The following is a 13,753-nucleotide window of genomic DNA, read 5'->3' as shown; positions in this document are numbered from 1 at the left end:
ATTGTCACAACAAACCAAATCATCATAATCAGTTTAATCCAGTGGTTCACAACAAAACGGTTTCAAGAACTTTTATAACCACTTTTTTTTTTCCCCCTGCTTTAAAATAAAACCAGATGTCATTTTATTTTGTTGACTTGCATTTGAGGATAGTTACGGTTCATGTGTAGCTCCATCAAATTTAAATGATCATTTAAAACCATAACGGCAGTTCTCTACTGCTGTTATGGTTCAATTTTATTGAAGAAAAATAATTATGGCTTTTTTTTTTGTGCATTGCAATGAAACTATCCTTTAGTGTGAACTTAAAATACATTGTAATCGTTTAACATAAACATTATGTACATTGCAACAGGATTTATGCAATATATCCTATGAATCTCACAGCATTGGGGTTGTGCTGATGAGATAAAAAGACTCGTCTTCCTTTGGCTGCAGAGAATGAATTGTTTCGGATCACTCCGGTCCACCACGCTGAGGCAAAGAGAAATTACAATTCAGTGTTTAAAAAGAGAAGAAGGAAAAAAAAGAAGCAATTTGCCATACTTCTATGGTAGGCTGCGCCCCTCACCTGGATGTAGTCCATTTCATCCAGAGTTAACGGTCTCCTGCGGTACCTGGCGGGCAGCTGCTGAACAGAGGCCAGTGAGTCCGGCGTTCCCAGGGTGGGAGTCAAAGGTACTTGAGGTCTAGACGACGTTGAGGCTGAACTGGGGGCGATGTGTTGTGGAACGTTAAGACCTAGCAGTTTCAATGCCTCTTGGACTAGAACAAACACAAGGGCGAAAGACACTCAGAGTACAGCAGGAAATGACTAGATTGAGTTAAATACATCAGAGCACGTAGAATTATCAGGAAACATTTCCTCAGAACCAAATACAAGTGTGCCTGGAGACATTTCTGTTTTTTTTTTTTTTTTTAAGTTGAGTGTGCCGAAGGTCAAGATTGTGACAACTGGATCAGCCTTTTGTCAGATAAGGCGCGGTTAAACAAAGAGCTAAACAATTTGCCATAGATTTTGCTCTTGTAATAGTTTAGCTCCTGAAGTCAAGGACAGGTGGCCTGAAGGGAAGGAAGCCTCTTCCCAACAACTTTAGAGCTGGTTCCATGTCATTTTGACATCAGATACTACAACTACACCTTCATTTGTCTGAACTTTACAGCCAAAACTATTCCTTAGTGTTACAAACCTGTTCTTAAAGTACGCATATGACAGCTGGTGTTGGTGAACATCTTCTGCAGGGCTGAGTTTTGTTTGCATCTGCCCCTGTGCTGAAGCTTTTTTCAAAGAAAGCCACATACTGAACTCAGTTTTTGTTAAATAAATGTCCTTATCCTTTCTCATTCTCTGCATGAATAGAAAATCTCGTGCAAAACTATCCTAAATTTTAACAACTGCAGGAAAGTTGGGAGTGTTTTCTCCAGCTTCCCACAAAAACTCATGCTGCTAAAATAAACCAGATCTGATTTCTTACTGGTTTTAATCACTAAAGACATAAGCTTTTGGCACATACTCTGCCGGTTGATTCTGTTTAAATCTCACACATTTTTTATAAACAGACTTACCATTAGGCCTTGGTATGTCCTGTCTGTTTGGGAACTTGATCAAAGGAGCATGCGGCCGAACAGCCTGAGCAAAGACACACATAATAACCCAAATCATTTATTGCTTTAAAAAAAAAAAAATCATTAAAAGGTACAGCATTTTGAGGCCTTCTTTTAGTATCAAGCTCACCTGTATGGCTAAAAATGAAAATAAAGATATTTCTTGAGTTTTCATAGCTGATTTAGATGCATAAATTCAAATTATGTATATCATTAAATGAATTGGTTTTAAAAACTAAAATAATGATCATTTTCATCCCTTTTTCCCCTTTTGTGTGTGTTATGGCACTAAGAAAAAGCAACAACAACAAACAAAATAAGCCAGGAAATGCTTAATGGATACATCTGTAATTGATATAATGCTGAAGTTTGGATATCTGGTTAGCCTACAGAATATTAAATTTCTAATACAATTGTACAAAAACATCAAAATACAGATAAGGAGTCATTTCATAAGGAATCAATCATTCCAGTCATTAATATGCATTGAGATTTTCTCAAGGGAACATTTGTTAGAATGTAAGACAGGCTTCCACACCATGCAGTCCTCAGTTTTGTGAGAAAAATAGTCTGTATTTACCAAACTATACAACTGCAACCACCTCAAGTTAATCAATATACACTTTAAAGACACAGAGTAACGAGGTCCTAATTAACTTGGTTGTCTTGAATCAAACTGAGCAAATGGAATCAGTCTTTATAGGTTTCGTGGATATTTTTGCTAAGACATATCAACAGGCAAATTAAAGATAACTGAAATAAGAGTATGAAATATCTGTTTTCTAAAACCTTTGTGTTTCTCCAAACTGAGGTAAATATGTTGTATGCATAGTCATTTTAATAATAAAAAAGCGTGAAGGAGCATGCAATACACAGCCGCAGGCTGAACTCCACCTGAGTTACCAAATGGAAGATAAATTTGGTCACCCCTATGCACATTTTCTGGGGGCGCCACTGTTGCAAAGCGTTGAGGTGCAACTATTCAATCCTATCTAACTTGTAACAGGCCATAATATAGCAAAAAAAAAAACTAAATTATCAGTTGACCTGAAACACATTTTAATTACTGGAAATATACTGTTGCAGCAAAGCAAAACACAAGACACGACTACGAGTTGTTCGGTTTAACAAGGACATCAACAAGGGTACGAGAGGTATTTCAGCCAATAGCCCTCACTAAAATAAGTCAAAAACATCCCGAATTATTTTTGACCACTTGACCATATACTAAAACTGCAACAAACCAAACGAGAGGTAGAACGATTCAAATTTCTTCAGCAACTTTACCTGAATTACTCTAGCAGTGGGAGCTGCCATTTTGGAGCTGACTTTGCTCCCCATGACGACCTCAAGGTTTACTTCCGGGTGTAAAACGTCTCCTGTAGCAACAAAAACCCACCACAAGAGGGCACTGTTGTTCTTGACAAAAAAATCATGTACTTTCTAGACTAAAACGAGTGGTCTATCATTTGTTCAAAGCAAAGAAAATATGAAGATTAAGGAGGTAATGATGCGAGACGGCTGCGTAGCACAGTTCAGAAATGGTCACATTTTAAACAAATAACTTGACTAAACGTTAGCTACATTTGTACCGTTTAGATAGCCGTTGTTGTCAGGGGCTGTCCTGCTTGGTCAAACAGCCAGCCCATAATAATGCAGCCTTCATATCATGGAAGAATATCCCAGACGAATACAAGACCGACATCCAGAATGAGGTAAAACCAGACAAGCTTCAGTAAGGCCACTAAGATTTATATTAAAAAAGAAAATAAAATAAAAAAAGATTACTGAGTCTTTTTATAATGTTAAATGTTAAGACAAGCTAGAAAAAACAGAAGCTTTCATTTCAACCTACCTTTGAAGAAAATATAACGTTGTCATACGACCAGCCGAACCTGTCCTATCAGTAACAAGGACCGTATCAGAGATCCTTTATAGGTCAAGATGCATCACTGCATGAATACTCAAGAACTTGTACATGTTTAGTGCGCCAACTACATCTCTCTCCCCTCACTCTTTTTAATTTTTACTTATAGTACATTAAAATATTCCAGATAATATGTTAATATCAGGCAAACTGGAAGTGAAAATCTTGATTTAAAATAATTTTCTTTATTAGCTAAAGTTATTCTCCATCAATGTATTAGCTCATTCAATGTTATATTTACTGAAGTTACTTTTGTGTGAGGGTTGACTAGTTTGAGTTATGTTATTTTTTCAGCAGCGGAAAAGTGTTAATTTTTAGCTGTTCCATATTTAAGAAAATTCTTTTCAGAAAGCTTAGGTTGATTTGGAGTTAATCTGAAAATGTATGACTGATAGATGTGAACTACAGAGGACTGAAATCTAGTAAGACCTTTAACAACCCAAAACCTGTAATAATACAGTATTATTTATCTGGTGGAAAATATTATATTTATTCATATGAATTTGTTTCCTCTTTCTAAAGTGCAAGAATACATTTAATCTGATCATACTTAAACAGAGTTTTAATATTTTTAATGCTTACAGTCTGAAGTATGCAAATCTTTTTTCTAGTATAGCTGGTGGAAGGAGTAAGACAGCAAAAACTTCATTCAACACAGTCAAGTAACCAATTTGTGTTTTATTAGATATTACTTCATTTGACAAACTGGTCCAGGATAATGTAAAACTAACAGGTCCCTTTTTCAACACGTGGCCAACTCCTAACCTGAGTCACTGGCCAAATTTCTCCAAGAAATCGATGTACAGAGCAGAGCAGTCTCAAGTTAGAAATTGCTGCTTGATTTATACAAAACTGTCCACCACATTGTGCTTGGCTGCTTCGTGCAGCTGCTTCACTCGCATCTGCTTTCAGGTGGGAAACACTCAGTGGTTCTTTGACCTGTCAAACAGATGTTTGAGTTGGTCCTTGGAGGTGGCCTCTTTTTGCTGCATGAGATCAGCATGGCCCCTGGTAACACCCCAGGAGGCTGGGGTCGACATGGATGGACACAGGGGGCGGCCAGAGGCTGGCTTCAGGTTCTGCCAGTAATCACGGCGGGCTCTGAAGGACAGTGAGGAGATTAGCTGGATCACACTGGTGATTAGAAGTCATAATGCGTTCATTTCCAAGGTAATAAAAGACGGATGGTTGCTCCTTACCTGGCTCTGACCCAGGGTTTGGTGTGCATCTCCAGACCAGCACCCCACATTCCATGTTTCTCTGATGCAGCAGGGAGGAAGCCCCTCTCCGGGGCCAGCTCCTCTGACACAGCCCTGATGTGATAAGGCTCATAGCCACAGCAGCCTCCGATGTAGCGGATGCCAGCATTGTAGGCCTCCCTGGCGTACTGGTGCATGTCCCAGCGGGTCAGGATTCTGGGCTCCAGGGCTAAGAAACAAGAAAACACAGACGGGAAAACATAAGACGCTAAATTACAACAGTCGCTTTTCTCCACTTTTTTCTATGTGGAAGCAGGTTGTCGTTACCAAAGGGGAATTCAGGCAGATCGATGAATCCCTGACAGTTGCAGTCGGGAGTATGGAACGCCAGCGGCTGCACCATGTAGTGAGCCTTCAGCCCGGCCTTCTCCACTCCCTCCTTCATCAACTTGACAGTCTTCACACAGGTCAGGGGGTCAAAGTGGCAGTTGACTCCCACAATCTGGGCCCCTGGACAGCATGCAGAAGTTAGAGGAAAACCCTTATTCTAGTACACAACGATGCTGTGAACTAAAACCTTGCCATTACTTTTAGGTAGAAATGCCATTAAAAGTTTATTCTGGTCACAAGATATTGTGCTATTACCAAATGCTTTGATCTGGTATTTTGTATTTTTATCTTTTTATTATCTTTTTATTATCTTTTATGTTCTTTGATAATTATTCATTTATTATTTTATTATTCTTTATAATTTGATCTTTCTTTGTCTGATAAAACTTATTCTGCTCATTGTATTATGCAAATTGAACATGCTGCATCCTCATGCAGATCACGTGAACAGGGCGTGCTTGGCTCTGGTTGACTTGGGTTGGGCTCTGATTGGTCTGCTGGTTCACGCTCTCAGCCCATGATTGGCTCATGGTCGGAGAGCGGCTACCTCTGATTGGATGGCTCGCCTGTAAGGATGGAGATGGCCACTCCCCCTTTCCACGCAAGCATCCCTTTGTTTAAGAGATAAAATATGAAAAAGCCCGCGGTTTGAGTCAGAGTCTGCTGTGGATCGCGTTCGAATGCCCAGCTACGTTGATGCTACCGCTCTATCTCTAGGCCGAAGGCTCTCCGGCCAAGTTTCACGAGGTAAGCGCTGGTAACTTGAATGAATCGAGCATCACGTGTTTAGTCATAGAGTGTTTTGTACTGTATTCTGTGGGGAATAAATCGAGCATATTTGTTCTAGCAGTAACAGTGTTTGATGCATATTATTTTGCTGTAATCTGTGGGGAAATAAATCGAGCACATTTAATTCTAGCAGAAACAGCGTTTGGTTTCGTTATTGCCGCCGATCTCCTTCGACCCTGATTTAAAATTTCATAAAACATTTTGGCGTCACGAACAGGATTTTAAAGGGGACTGCGGCAAATATGTTTAACATGTTTAAGAGAAAGAATAAAAATAAGAGTAAGTATGACGTTGGGAAGAAAGTTGAAATAATCCCTGGCTGGGATCAGCCTCACCAAGATGTAGCGCAGTGTTTGCGCGAGGGGGGAGGGCGACCCGAGCCGTGGGGAGATGCGCTGCGGGAAGCCGAGCCGCTGGAGTTGTTAGCTGTTTTGCAAAGCATTGAGGTGGAGGCCAAAAGCCCTGTTGCTGGATTGCAAAGGCGTATGTGGGCTTGCGCAGCCGCTTGGAAAAAGCAGCATGAGATTAATAAAGAAGCACAGGCGCAGCAGCTGAAAGATAGACAGGCCTTAGCCGATGCATTAGCTGCAGAATCGTCACATAAGCAACATGTGCAGCTGTTAAATAACCGGTTACAGCAAATGACTGAGTTAGCAGAGAGAACTGTGGTTCAGGTAGCTGCACTGAAGAAGCAACAGAAACTTAGAAGGAAGCCCCGGCAGCCTTCGCCAAAAAATGTTCGTGCGTTTGTTGCTGGTTTAACTGCAGAATGGGACCCAGAGAAATGGGATGGAAATATTTCGGGAAATGAGACAGATTATATCTGGGAGGAGGGGGAAGATGCTTGTGGGGGAACACCGAACACCCCCCTTCGCCCTCTGCTGGACCTGAGACCTGTTCGTCGCAGGAGGCAGGAACAACGACACCTGCCGGATGTGCGACAACAGCGCAGGGACAATGCAGGACAGCTTGTAGTAGATGGTCAGGGAAATCCAGTGTATGACATGGTGCCGGCTCCTCAGCCTGATCCCATTTACCGTACCATTGTAGAAGATTACACACAAGAAGAAGTGTCTCATTTAACGCGCAGACTGCGGCAGCAGAATGGGGAGCCGACAGATTTGTGGTTGGCACGGATGCTGGATGAAGGGGCTTCACAAGTGGAAATAGATGCAGTTGATGGGATGTCTTTTGCAGGATTGTCTACCGAGGGAGCAATAAATTCTAATTATCGCCAAGAGGTAAGACAACTGCCAGATGCAGCATCATTGTTTGTGGTATGGGCAGCCGCCATACAAAACCAATACGCCGCATTTACTGACTGGCCAGAAATAACTGGAAATTGGATAACGCTAAGAGAATGTACACAGCGTTTGACTCGATTGTGTGTGAGAGATGCGTTGGTAGTGGGCATGGCTGATCAATATCAAAGCTTAGCAGTTCCAAAAGCCGTGAGGGATCAGCTGATTCGTACTGCACCCCCCCATTACCGAGCAGCAATGCTAACTGTGATGCTAGGCGATCCAGGTGCTTCCATGTCTGACATTAAGAATCGTATAGGGGAGTTGGGAGCCCTGGGGAATTGGGAGGAGCCACGAAGAAGGGATGACCATCAGCAAGGATCCCGTGGCCCACACAGGGATGGGCTGAGACCAGGACAGGGACCGTCCAGATCTGTGTACTGGAGAGCACTGATCCAGGCAGGGGTCTCTCCCTCTGAAATAGATGGACTTCCCACAGAGGAATTAAAGAAGAAATGCCATAAAAAAGGATTGAAGGTAAGTTGCACAAGATATTCTGAATTTCCAGGACTGCATACTTTGGCACAAAGTCTCCGCGACGTCGTCCAGGAGTCCATGAGCGAAGCACGTGGATCTGAGTCGGTAGGACAAATACAGTCGGGTGGGCCCTTTAAGAAAAAGATCATCGCTGAAATTTCGGACCCAGAATCAGGATCATCTGAAGAAGGGGAAATACACCTGCGGACTGTTAAAAAGAAAAAGAAGGGCAAAAAAGGTAGGAATAAGGATAGGAGACATTCAGCCCTGTATCCTGACCTTGCACACCTGGAAGAACGGATGAATGGATTGTTGAAAGAGTCACTCCGGGAGATGAGTGATAAACATGACTTGACCAATTGGAAACCAAATCTAGCGCAAGCGGTGGCCCAATTGAATAACAGGCCAATCGCACCAGGGGAAACACCACTAAACCAAATGAACACTGTCCATAACACCCCAGATAAAGAACCTATCAAAATGTGGAAGATTGATGAAAGGGCAGAACTTCCTATCAGAGCTACCCCAGGCTCCGCAGGGTTGGACTTGAGAACATTGGAACCCATGACCCTAATACCTAATCAGGTTCAAGTTGTAAAAACAGGGCTCGGGTTACATATTCTACCGCGGTCAGGATTGTCCTTAAAAGGATTGACCATTCAGGCTGGGGTTATTGACAGTGATTATCAGGGAGAATTGGGTGTGGTGTGTCGCCACCAAGGCGAAAGTCCCCTGGTATTACAAAAAGGAGACAAGATTGCACAATTGCTACTGCAACCATGTGACATGTCAGAAGTTCAGGAAATCTCTCCACCCACTGAGATAACAGTAAGGAGAAAAGGGGGTTTTGGCTCTACAGATAAACTTGGGGCAAAGGTTTGGGTGAGACAGGAAAATGGTCCACCAGAAGCCGCATAAATCATTGCCCAAGGCAACGATGCAACTGTATATATTTAGGAGAAGAGAAGTGGTTGAATGTGCCTGTGTCAAAATGTTATTTCAAAGAAAACTAATCAGTATTTTTCTATTTTGTGTTATAGCAGTGCTAATTGTCATTTCAGCTCCATACTCCCGTGACGCCGGCGGTGACGACGTCCGCCATCATGGGAGGCGCCGAGGAGGATGTACCGGCTGCGAAGTCATCGTGTGCCGTGCCTTGGTCGCCATGGTACTGCTGACGACGTCCCGCTTATTCGACTGTGGTGGGAAAGCAGTACCCATGACCGGAGCCAGGATAATTCCACTTGTGCAGCACATACCAGATGTCTGATTATGTGAACAATGTTATTCAAGGTCACCCATGCCTATTGTCACCAAAGGATGTACACTACGGATTCAATCGCGTGTACCGATGTGTCAGTATCATTCTGACACCGACAGACGACTCATGTGCACGGAGAGGACGTGAGTGGTATGACACAATTTTAGGTGGAGCTGGAACACTGATGGGAGTATCCAATGCGGTGGATAACGAGGTTACCCGCACGATGCTGTCCAACACCGGACAACATGCAGCTAGAGCTGTTCACCAAATAGGGGTCTGGATGCCATCGACAGTTATGACTCAGGAAGAAGCAGCGAAGATCTTCCAGCAACAACTGACATGGGACCTAAGTATGTGGAATGCCACATCCGAGGTGTTGAGAAACATCTCACAAGCTTTAAAATGGACGGCATGTAACATGAAAACAATACATGCCCACATACAAAGAGAACGATTTGCGTATATATTAGACGAGTAAAAAGGTCTTTGGTTGATAGAATTTATAACACAGCCTTAAGATGAAAGTTACTTTGCGAATTCGGGATGCAAGACTAAAGTGATTATCAAAGACCTTTATCTTTTTATTATCTTTTTATTCTATTTTAAAAGTTACTTTAATTCAGGATATTATCAAAGACCAAGAGGTGGAATGATCTGGTACTAAAGTAATTATCAAAGACCAAGGGGTGGAATGATCTGGTATTTTGTATTTTTATCTTTTTATTATCTTTTTATTATCTTTTATGTTCTTTGATAATTATTCATTTATTATTTTATTATTCTTTATAATTTGATCTTTCTTTGTCTGATAAAACTTATTCTGCTCATTGTATTATGCAAATTGAACATGCTGCATCCTCATGCAGATCACGTGAACAGGGCGTGCTTGGCTCTGGTTGACTTGGGTTGGGCTCTGATTGGTCTGCTGGTTCACGCTCTCAGCCCATGATTGGCTCATGGTCGGAGAGCGGCTACCTCTGATTGGATGGCTCGCCTGTAAGGATGGAGATGGCCACTCCCCCTTTCCACGCAAGCATCCCTTTGTTTAAGAGATAAAATATGAAAAAGCCCGCGGTTTGAGTCAGAGTCTGCTGTGGATCGCGTTCGAATGCCCAGCTACGTTGATGCTACCGCTCTATCTCTAGGCCGAAGGCTCTCCGGCCAAGTTTCACGAGGTAAGCGCTGGTAACTTGAATGAATCGAGCATCACGTGTTTAGTCATAGAGTGTTTTGTACTGTATTCTGTGGGGAATAAATCGAGCATATTTGTTCTAGCAGTAACAGTGTTTGATGCATATTATTTTGCTGTAATCTGTGGGGAAATAAATCGAGCACATTTAATTCTAGCAGAAACAGCGTTTGGTTTCGTTATTGCCGCCGATCTCCTTCGACCCTGATTTAAAATTTCATAAAACATGCTTCAAGTCCTTAATATGTTTATAACCCACATTTAATAAAACAAAGTTCCTACTGCTATACCTTTAGCCACAACAGATCCACATTTCTGACACTACTTGAATTTCACATTTGTTTTACACCTTTTGCTCTTCTAATACAGCTGAAAACAGACAAATAAATATTGTACATTTGTCCATGCTTTTCCTATTTTCTGTCAGTTAGGATTGCTTAAATTATTTCTGCTTACTAAATGCCAGGAAAAAAAAAGGGAGAGAGAGTTATTTATTTTTATAATGTTCTAACCAAGTCAAAGTTTGCATGCATCCCCTTAATATTTGGTAGAGCTGCTTCCAACTGTATAGCTTTACTCAGATCTTCTGGGCATAATTTAACACATTTCTCACATTAGTTTTCTAGAATTTTGACCCACTCTTCCTGACAGAACTGATTTTCCTGAGTCTGGCTTTTAACACACCTTCTCAGCTCTGACCACAAATGTTCTATCTGCCTGAGGTCAGGGCTTTTGTATGGCCAATCAAAAACAATGGCTTTGTTATCCTTAAGCCACTTTGAAATGAATTTGGAAGTGTCCGTTTAGAAAACCCATTTGCAGCTAAAGTTTTATTTTCTGGTTGGTGTTTTGATCCGTTTCTTCAATATTGTCTCGTGGTGTTATCAATTTTGTGAGATTTTTCACTTCCTCTTTCTGCTGCATGAGATCATCAATGATTACTAAATCGTTTAATTCAATGAAATGAATTAAGATATACACTTCATTATTCCAAAATGTCAAAAATAAAAAATCAATTTAAAATCCTCTCATTCATCATTCTGGCACTTGGTAAAGTGAAATAATTTTGGTAATCCTAATTGACCTAAAGCTTTGAGTCCATCTGTGTATGTGTGTTAAGACTTAACGATTATTCTGGGGTTCGTTAGAGACTCCGTTACGTACCGGCTTTGACGAGCTTGACGGCACAGTCTCCAGGTGAGTTGCCGTGCATGTCTCCCTCAGGTCCGATGCACAGAGTGGCCGCCACAGGCTTTCCCGACCCCTTCAGGACCTCCACCGCCCACACGGCCTCTTCAACATGCTCAAAGTACTGCAGCACAAAGCTCTCAGTCAGAGCATGGTCGTCAGCATCTATCCAGCAGACGCTACTTCCACATTCAAGAAATATTTTGCCTCCTCAATAGCTTGATCTCTACCTCAGCGATGAGGAAGTCAACATTCTTCTTAGTGAACACGTCCAGTTGTTTCTTGAAGATGGCCTTCACCTCCTTGTCGCTCTTACAGCTCAGGTAGGATGGAGTCTGGGACACTCCTCCGGCCACCAGAGCGTCGCCCTCGTTGGCGACCTCCCGGGCCAGATCGCAGGCGGCCTCGTTGATCTGAGCTCCCTGTAGGGCAATTTAAAAAAAAAATAAAAAATGAAATGCAAATCCATAAAGTGTCACAAAGAGTTATAATCTCTTGCCTTACAGTGAGGGCGAGCTTGTTGCCTCTGTTCTCCAACTTGTCATCACTGGCATAGAAGGTGAAGGTCTGCATGACGTTGGCTCCAGCCCGCAGAAACTCCCTGTGCAGCTGACGCACTGGAAGTCAACCAGAGACGATGCAATGAAAAATTAAAATGCAGGAAGCATATAAGGATTTGTTTTAATGCCATTTCATAAAACCGTAGAAAATGTTGAGCGTTCTCCCGATTGTGCCTAGTTAGGATTTAGTAATCCACTGATTTTAGGAGCCTTCTTGATTTGTTTGTGTTTCTTGACAATGTTTCAGGAGAGCTGATCAGATTCCTGTTCTGCATGCCAACTGAAGAAAATGTAACAGTTCAACATTTTGTAGAAAGTACCTTAATTTGGTGCGGAGTTTATAATTCAAGATGCAGCAATAATATATTTTTTAGCAGAGTTTAATCTCACCAGCTTCTGGGTGCTCTGCAGCAGCCTCAGGGGTCCAGGGCCCAGCCTTGACGTATCCTCTCTTCTCCAGGGCAAACACGAACCCTCCATCCCCGATCACAATCTCCCCAGCATTAAGACGCTCCAAGATACCCTGTAATAATTCAGTGATTTCAGTAAAACATTGGATCAGTCAGGCTGCAAATAAATCAGCGGAGCCAAAAATAACTTCTGTTCTCATTCCAGGACAATTGTATGAACACAGTCTGATTTTAATCTCCAACAATCCAATATGTGTTGCACAACCTGTGTCCTGAAATCTTTTGATCCATTCCGCTTTGTCACAGTCGCAATCAGTCATGAAAACAGCTGCTTGTGAAATAAGTTTGTACCCGCTGACTCCAGAAGCTTTTATCGAGACGTAAACGTTAGACTTTATCAACATCTAGATTCTGCAAAATTAATCTGCATCCAAGTAGGTCAAGAAGTGCAATCTGCAGAGCGAATAAAATGTCTAATGTTATCCCTTCCTCGCAGGAGTGATTCGCCATTGGTCATTCCTGCTGTTTAATGTAAGATTATCTCTTCCTAGACCAGACTCAAGAAATTGACTCTTCATGAGGAACAGAATTTAGGCCAGGCTTAAATTAAAAAAATAATAAAATAAAATAGAAAGCAAATGCTTTCGACACTTTAAAAAAATGTATACAACTCTTATTAGTTGCACTGGTATTTCATTTCTGCAGCAGCAGTTGGCATTTTGGAGAAATGTGACCCTGGTATGCCAGCTGTGCAGAAGATTTATTAGGACTCTACAACCATCCGGACCCCCACGTGTTGCAAAAGAAAAAATAAAACCCTCCTTGAAACGAAGCATCTTAGTAAAATACCAACTGTCGTTTGGGTTAATCAGTCTTAAATAAAAAATAATAATAAACTCTGCGTCTTCAGTCTACAGCAGGGTCCTTTCCCAGAAAGCATTCCTGTTTTTCACACATACCTTCTTTGTTGGTGCCATTCTCCAGCTGCTGTGTGGACCCGACTGCTCAGACTTTGAGAAGCTGAAGTGACACCAGAGTTGCAGAGGGCCTCGTTAAATCCCCCTGAAGCAGGGGAGGGGTCTGTGCAGGAGCCACTCTGATTGGTAAAAGACAAGTTACTGAACACCTCCCCTTTTTAACTGAATGAGAGCAATGTGAATGCGTTTCTGCGTCTAGTTTGGTCCGGATTAATTACGGTTCTCCGTGTTTTCTGTGCACTTCTCTGCTGCTGGCTTGTGGTTTTCTGTTTGCAAAGCAGTGCATTCTGACAAAAATACAAATCTTATAATTATATTCGTAACCACCATCTTTGAGGCAATTCTTTGCAGAACCACCTGCCACTAGTTTATATCAGTGTCTTTTAGTTAGTATCTGAGCTAGTTTGACGTAACTAGAGTCTAAAAACTCTACTCTGCAGTTTTACTTTGCAAAATAGTTCCAGTTTAGTCAGATTT

At 41.9% G+C, this 13,753-nt stretch overlaps 2 protein-coding genes across 3 annotated transcripts; both read right to left on the bottom strand.

The window, feature by feature from the left end:
• Positions 1-19: 19 nt before the first annotated feature.
• Positions 20-3,534, bottom strand: kgd4 (alpha-ketoglutarate dehydrogenase subunit 4). 2 transcript variants are annotated; one of them, XM_088008773.1, is made up of 5 exons: positions 3,461-3,534; positions 2,893-3,349; positions 1,567-1,630; positions 572-765; positions 20-474 (listed from the first exon to the last, which is right to left on the bottom strand). In XM_088008773.1, the coding sequence occupies exons 2-5, from the start codon at positions 2,944-2,946 to the stop codon at positions 457-459; spliced, it is 330 nt and encodes a 109-aa protein (XP_087864899.1). In that variant the 5' UTR covers positions 2,947-3,349; positions 3,461-3,534; the 3' UTR covers positions 20-456. The 2 variants fall into 2 exon arrangements, with proteins under 2 accessions (XP_087864899.1, XP_087864900.1); XM_088008774.1 differs by lacking the exon at positions 3,461-3,534 and having other exon boundaries at positions 2,893-2,984; positions 3,198-3,459.
• Positions 3,535-4,195: 661 nt separating this feature from the next.
• Positions 4,196-13,350, bottom strand: LOC106923054 (betaine--homocysteine S-methyltransferase 1). The gene is made up of 8 exons (XM_014995899.2): positions 13,259-13,350; positions 12,280-12,412; positions 11,834-11,946; positions 11,560-11,751; positions 11,306-11,453; positions 5,059-5,241; positions 4,732-4,960; positions 4,196-4,633 (listed from the first exon to the last, which is right to left on the bottom strand). Exons 1-8 carry the CDS (start codon positions 13,274-13,276, stop codon positions 4,456-4,458), a joined length of 1,194 nt encoding a protein of 397 aa, XP_014851385.2. The 5' UTR covers positions 13,277-13,350; the 3' UTR covers positions 4,196-4,455.
• Between the last annotated feature and the right edge of the window lie 403 nt (positions 13,351-13,753).

This window comes from Poecilia mexicana, unplaced genomic scaffold, assembly GCF_051168715.1.
Source record: "Poecilia mexicana isolate PSO_F unplaced genomic scaffold, ASM5116871v1 scaffold_9, whole genome shotgun sequence".
Lineage (NCBI taxonomy): Eukaryota > Metazoa > Chordata > Actinopteri > Cyprinodontiformes > Poeciliidae > Poecilia > Poecilia mexicana.
This window is presented reverse-complemented; position numbering and strand designations above follow the sequence as displayed.

Bases quoted from the DNA above. Each gene is read 5' to 3' on its own strand.
- kgd4 (XM_088008773.1), bottom strand. From the start codon at position 2,946: ATGGGGAGCAAAGTCAGCTCCAAAATGGCAGCTCCCACTGCTAGAGTA. The intron at 1,631-2,892 runs GTAAAGTTGCTG...GTCTTTGCTCAG, and splicing joins CCACTGCTAGAGTAATTCAG to GCTGTTCGGCCGCATGCTCC. The intron at 766-1,566 runs GTAAGTCTGTTT...TGTTTGTTCTAG, and splicing joins GGACATACCAAGGCCTAATG to TCCAAGAGGCATTGAAACTG.
- LOC106923054 (XM_014995899.2), bottom strand. The intron at 11,947-12,279 runs GTGAGATTAAAC...GTTGACTTCCAG, and splicing joins TGCAGAGCACCCAGAAGCTG to TGCGTCAGCTGCACAGGGAG. The intron at 11,454-11,559 runs GTAGAGATCAAG...TTTGTGCTGCAG, and splicing joins TTGACTTCCTCATCGCTGAG to TACTTTGAGCATGTTGAAGA.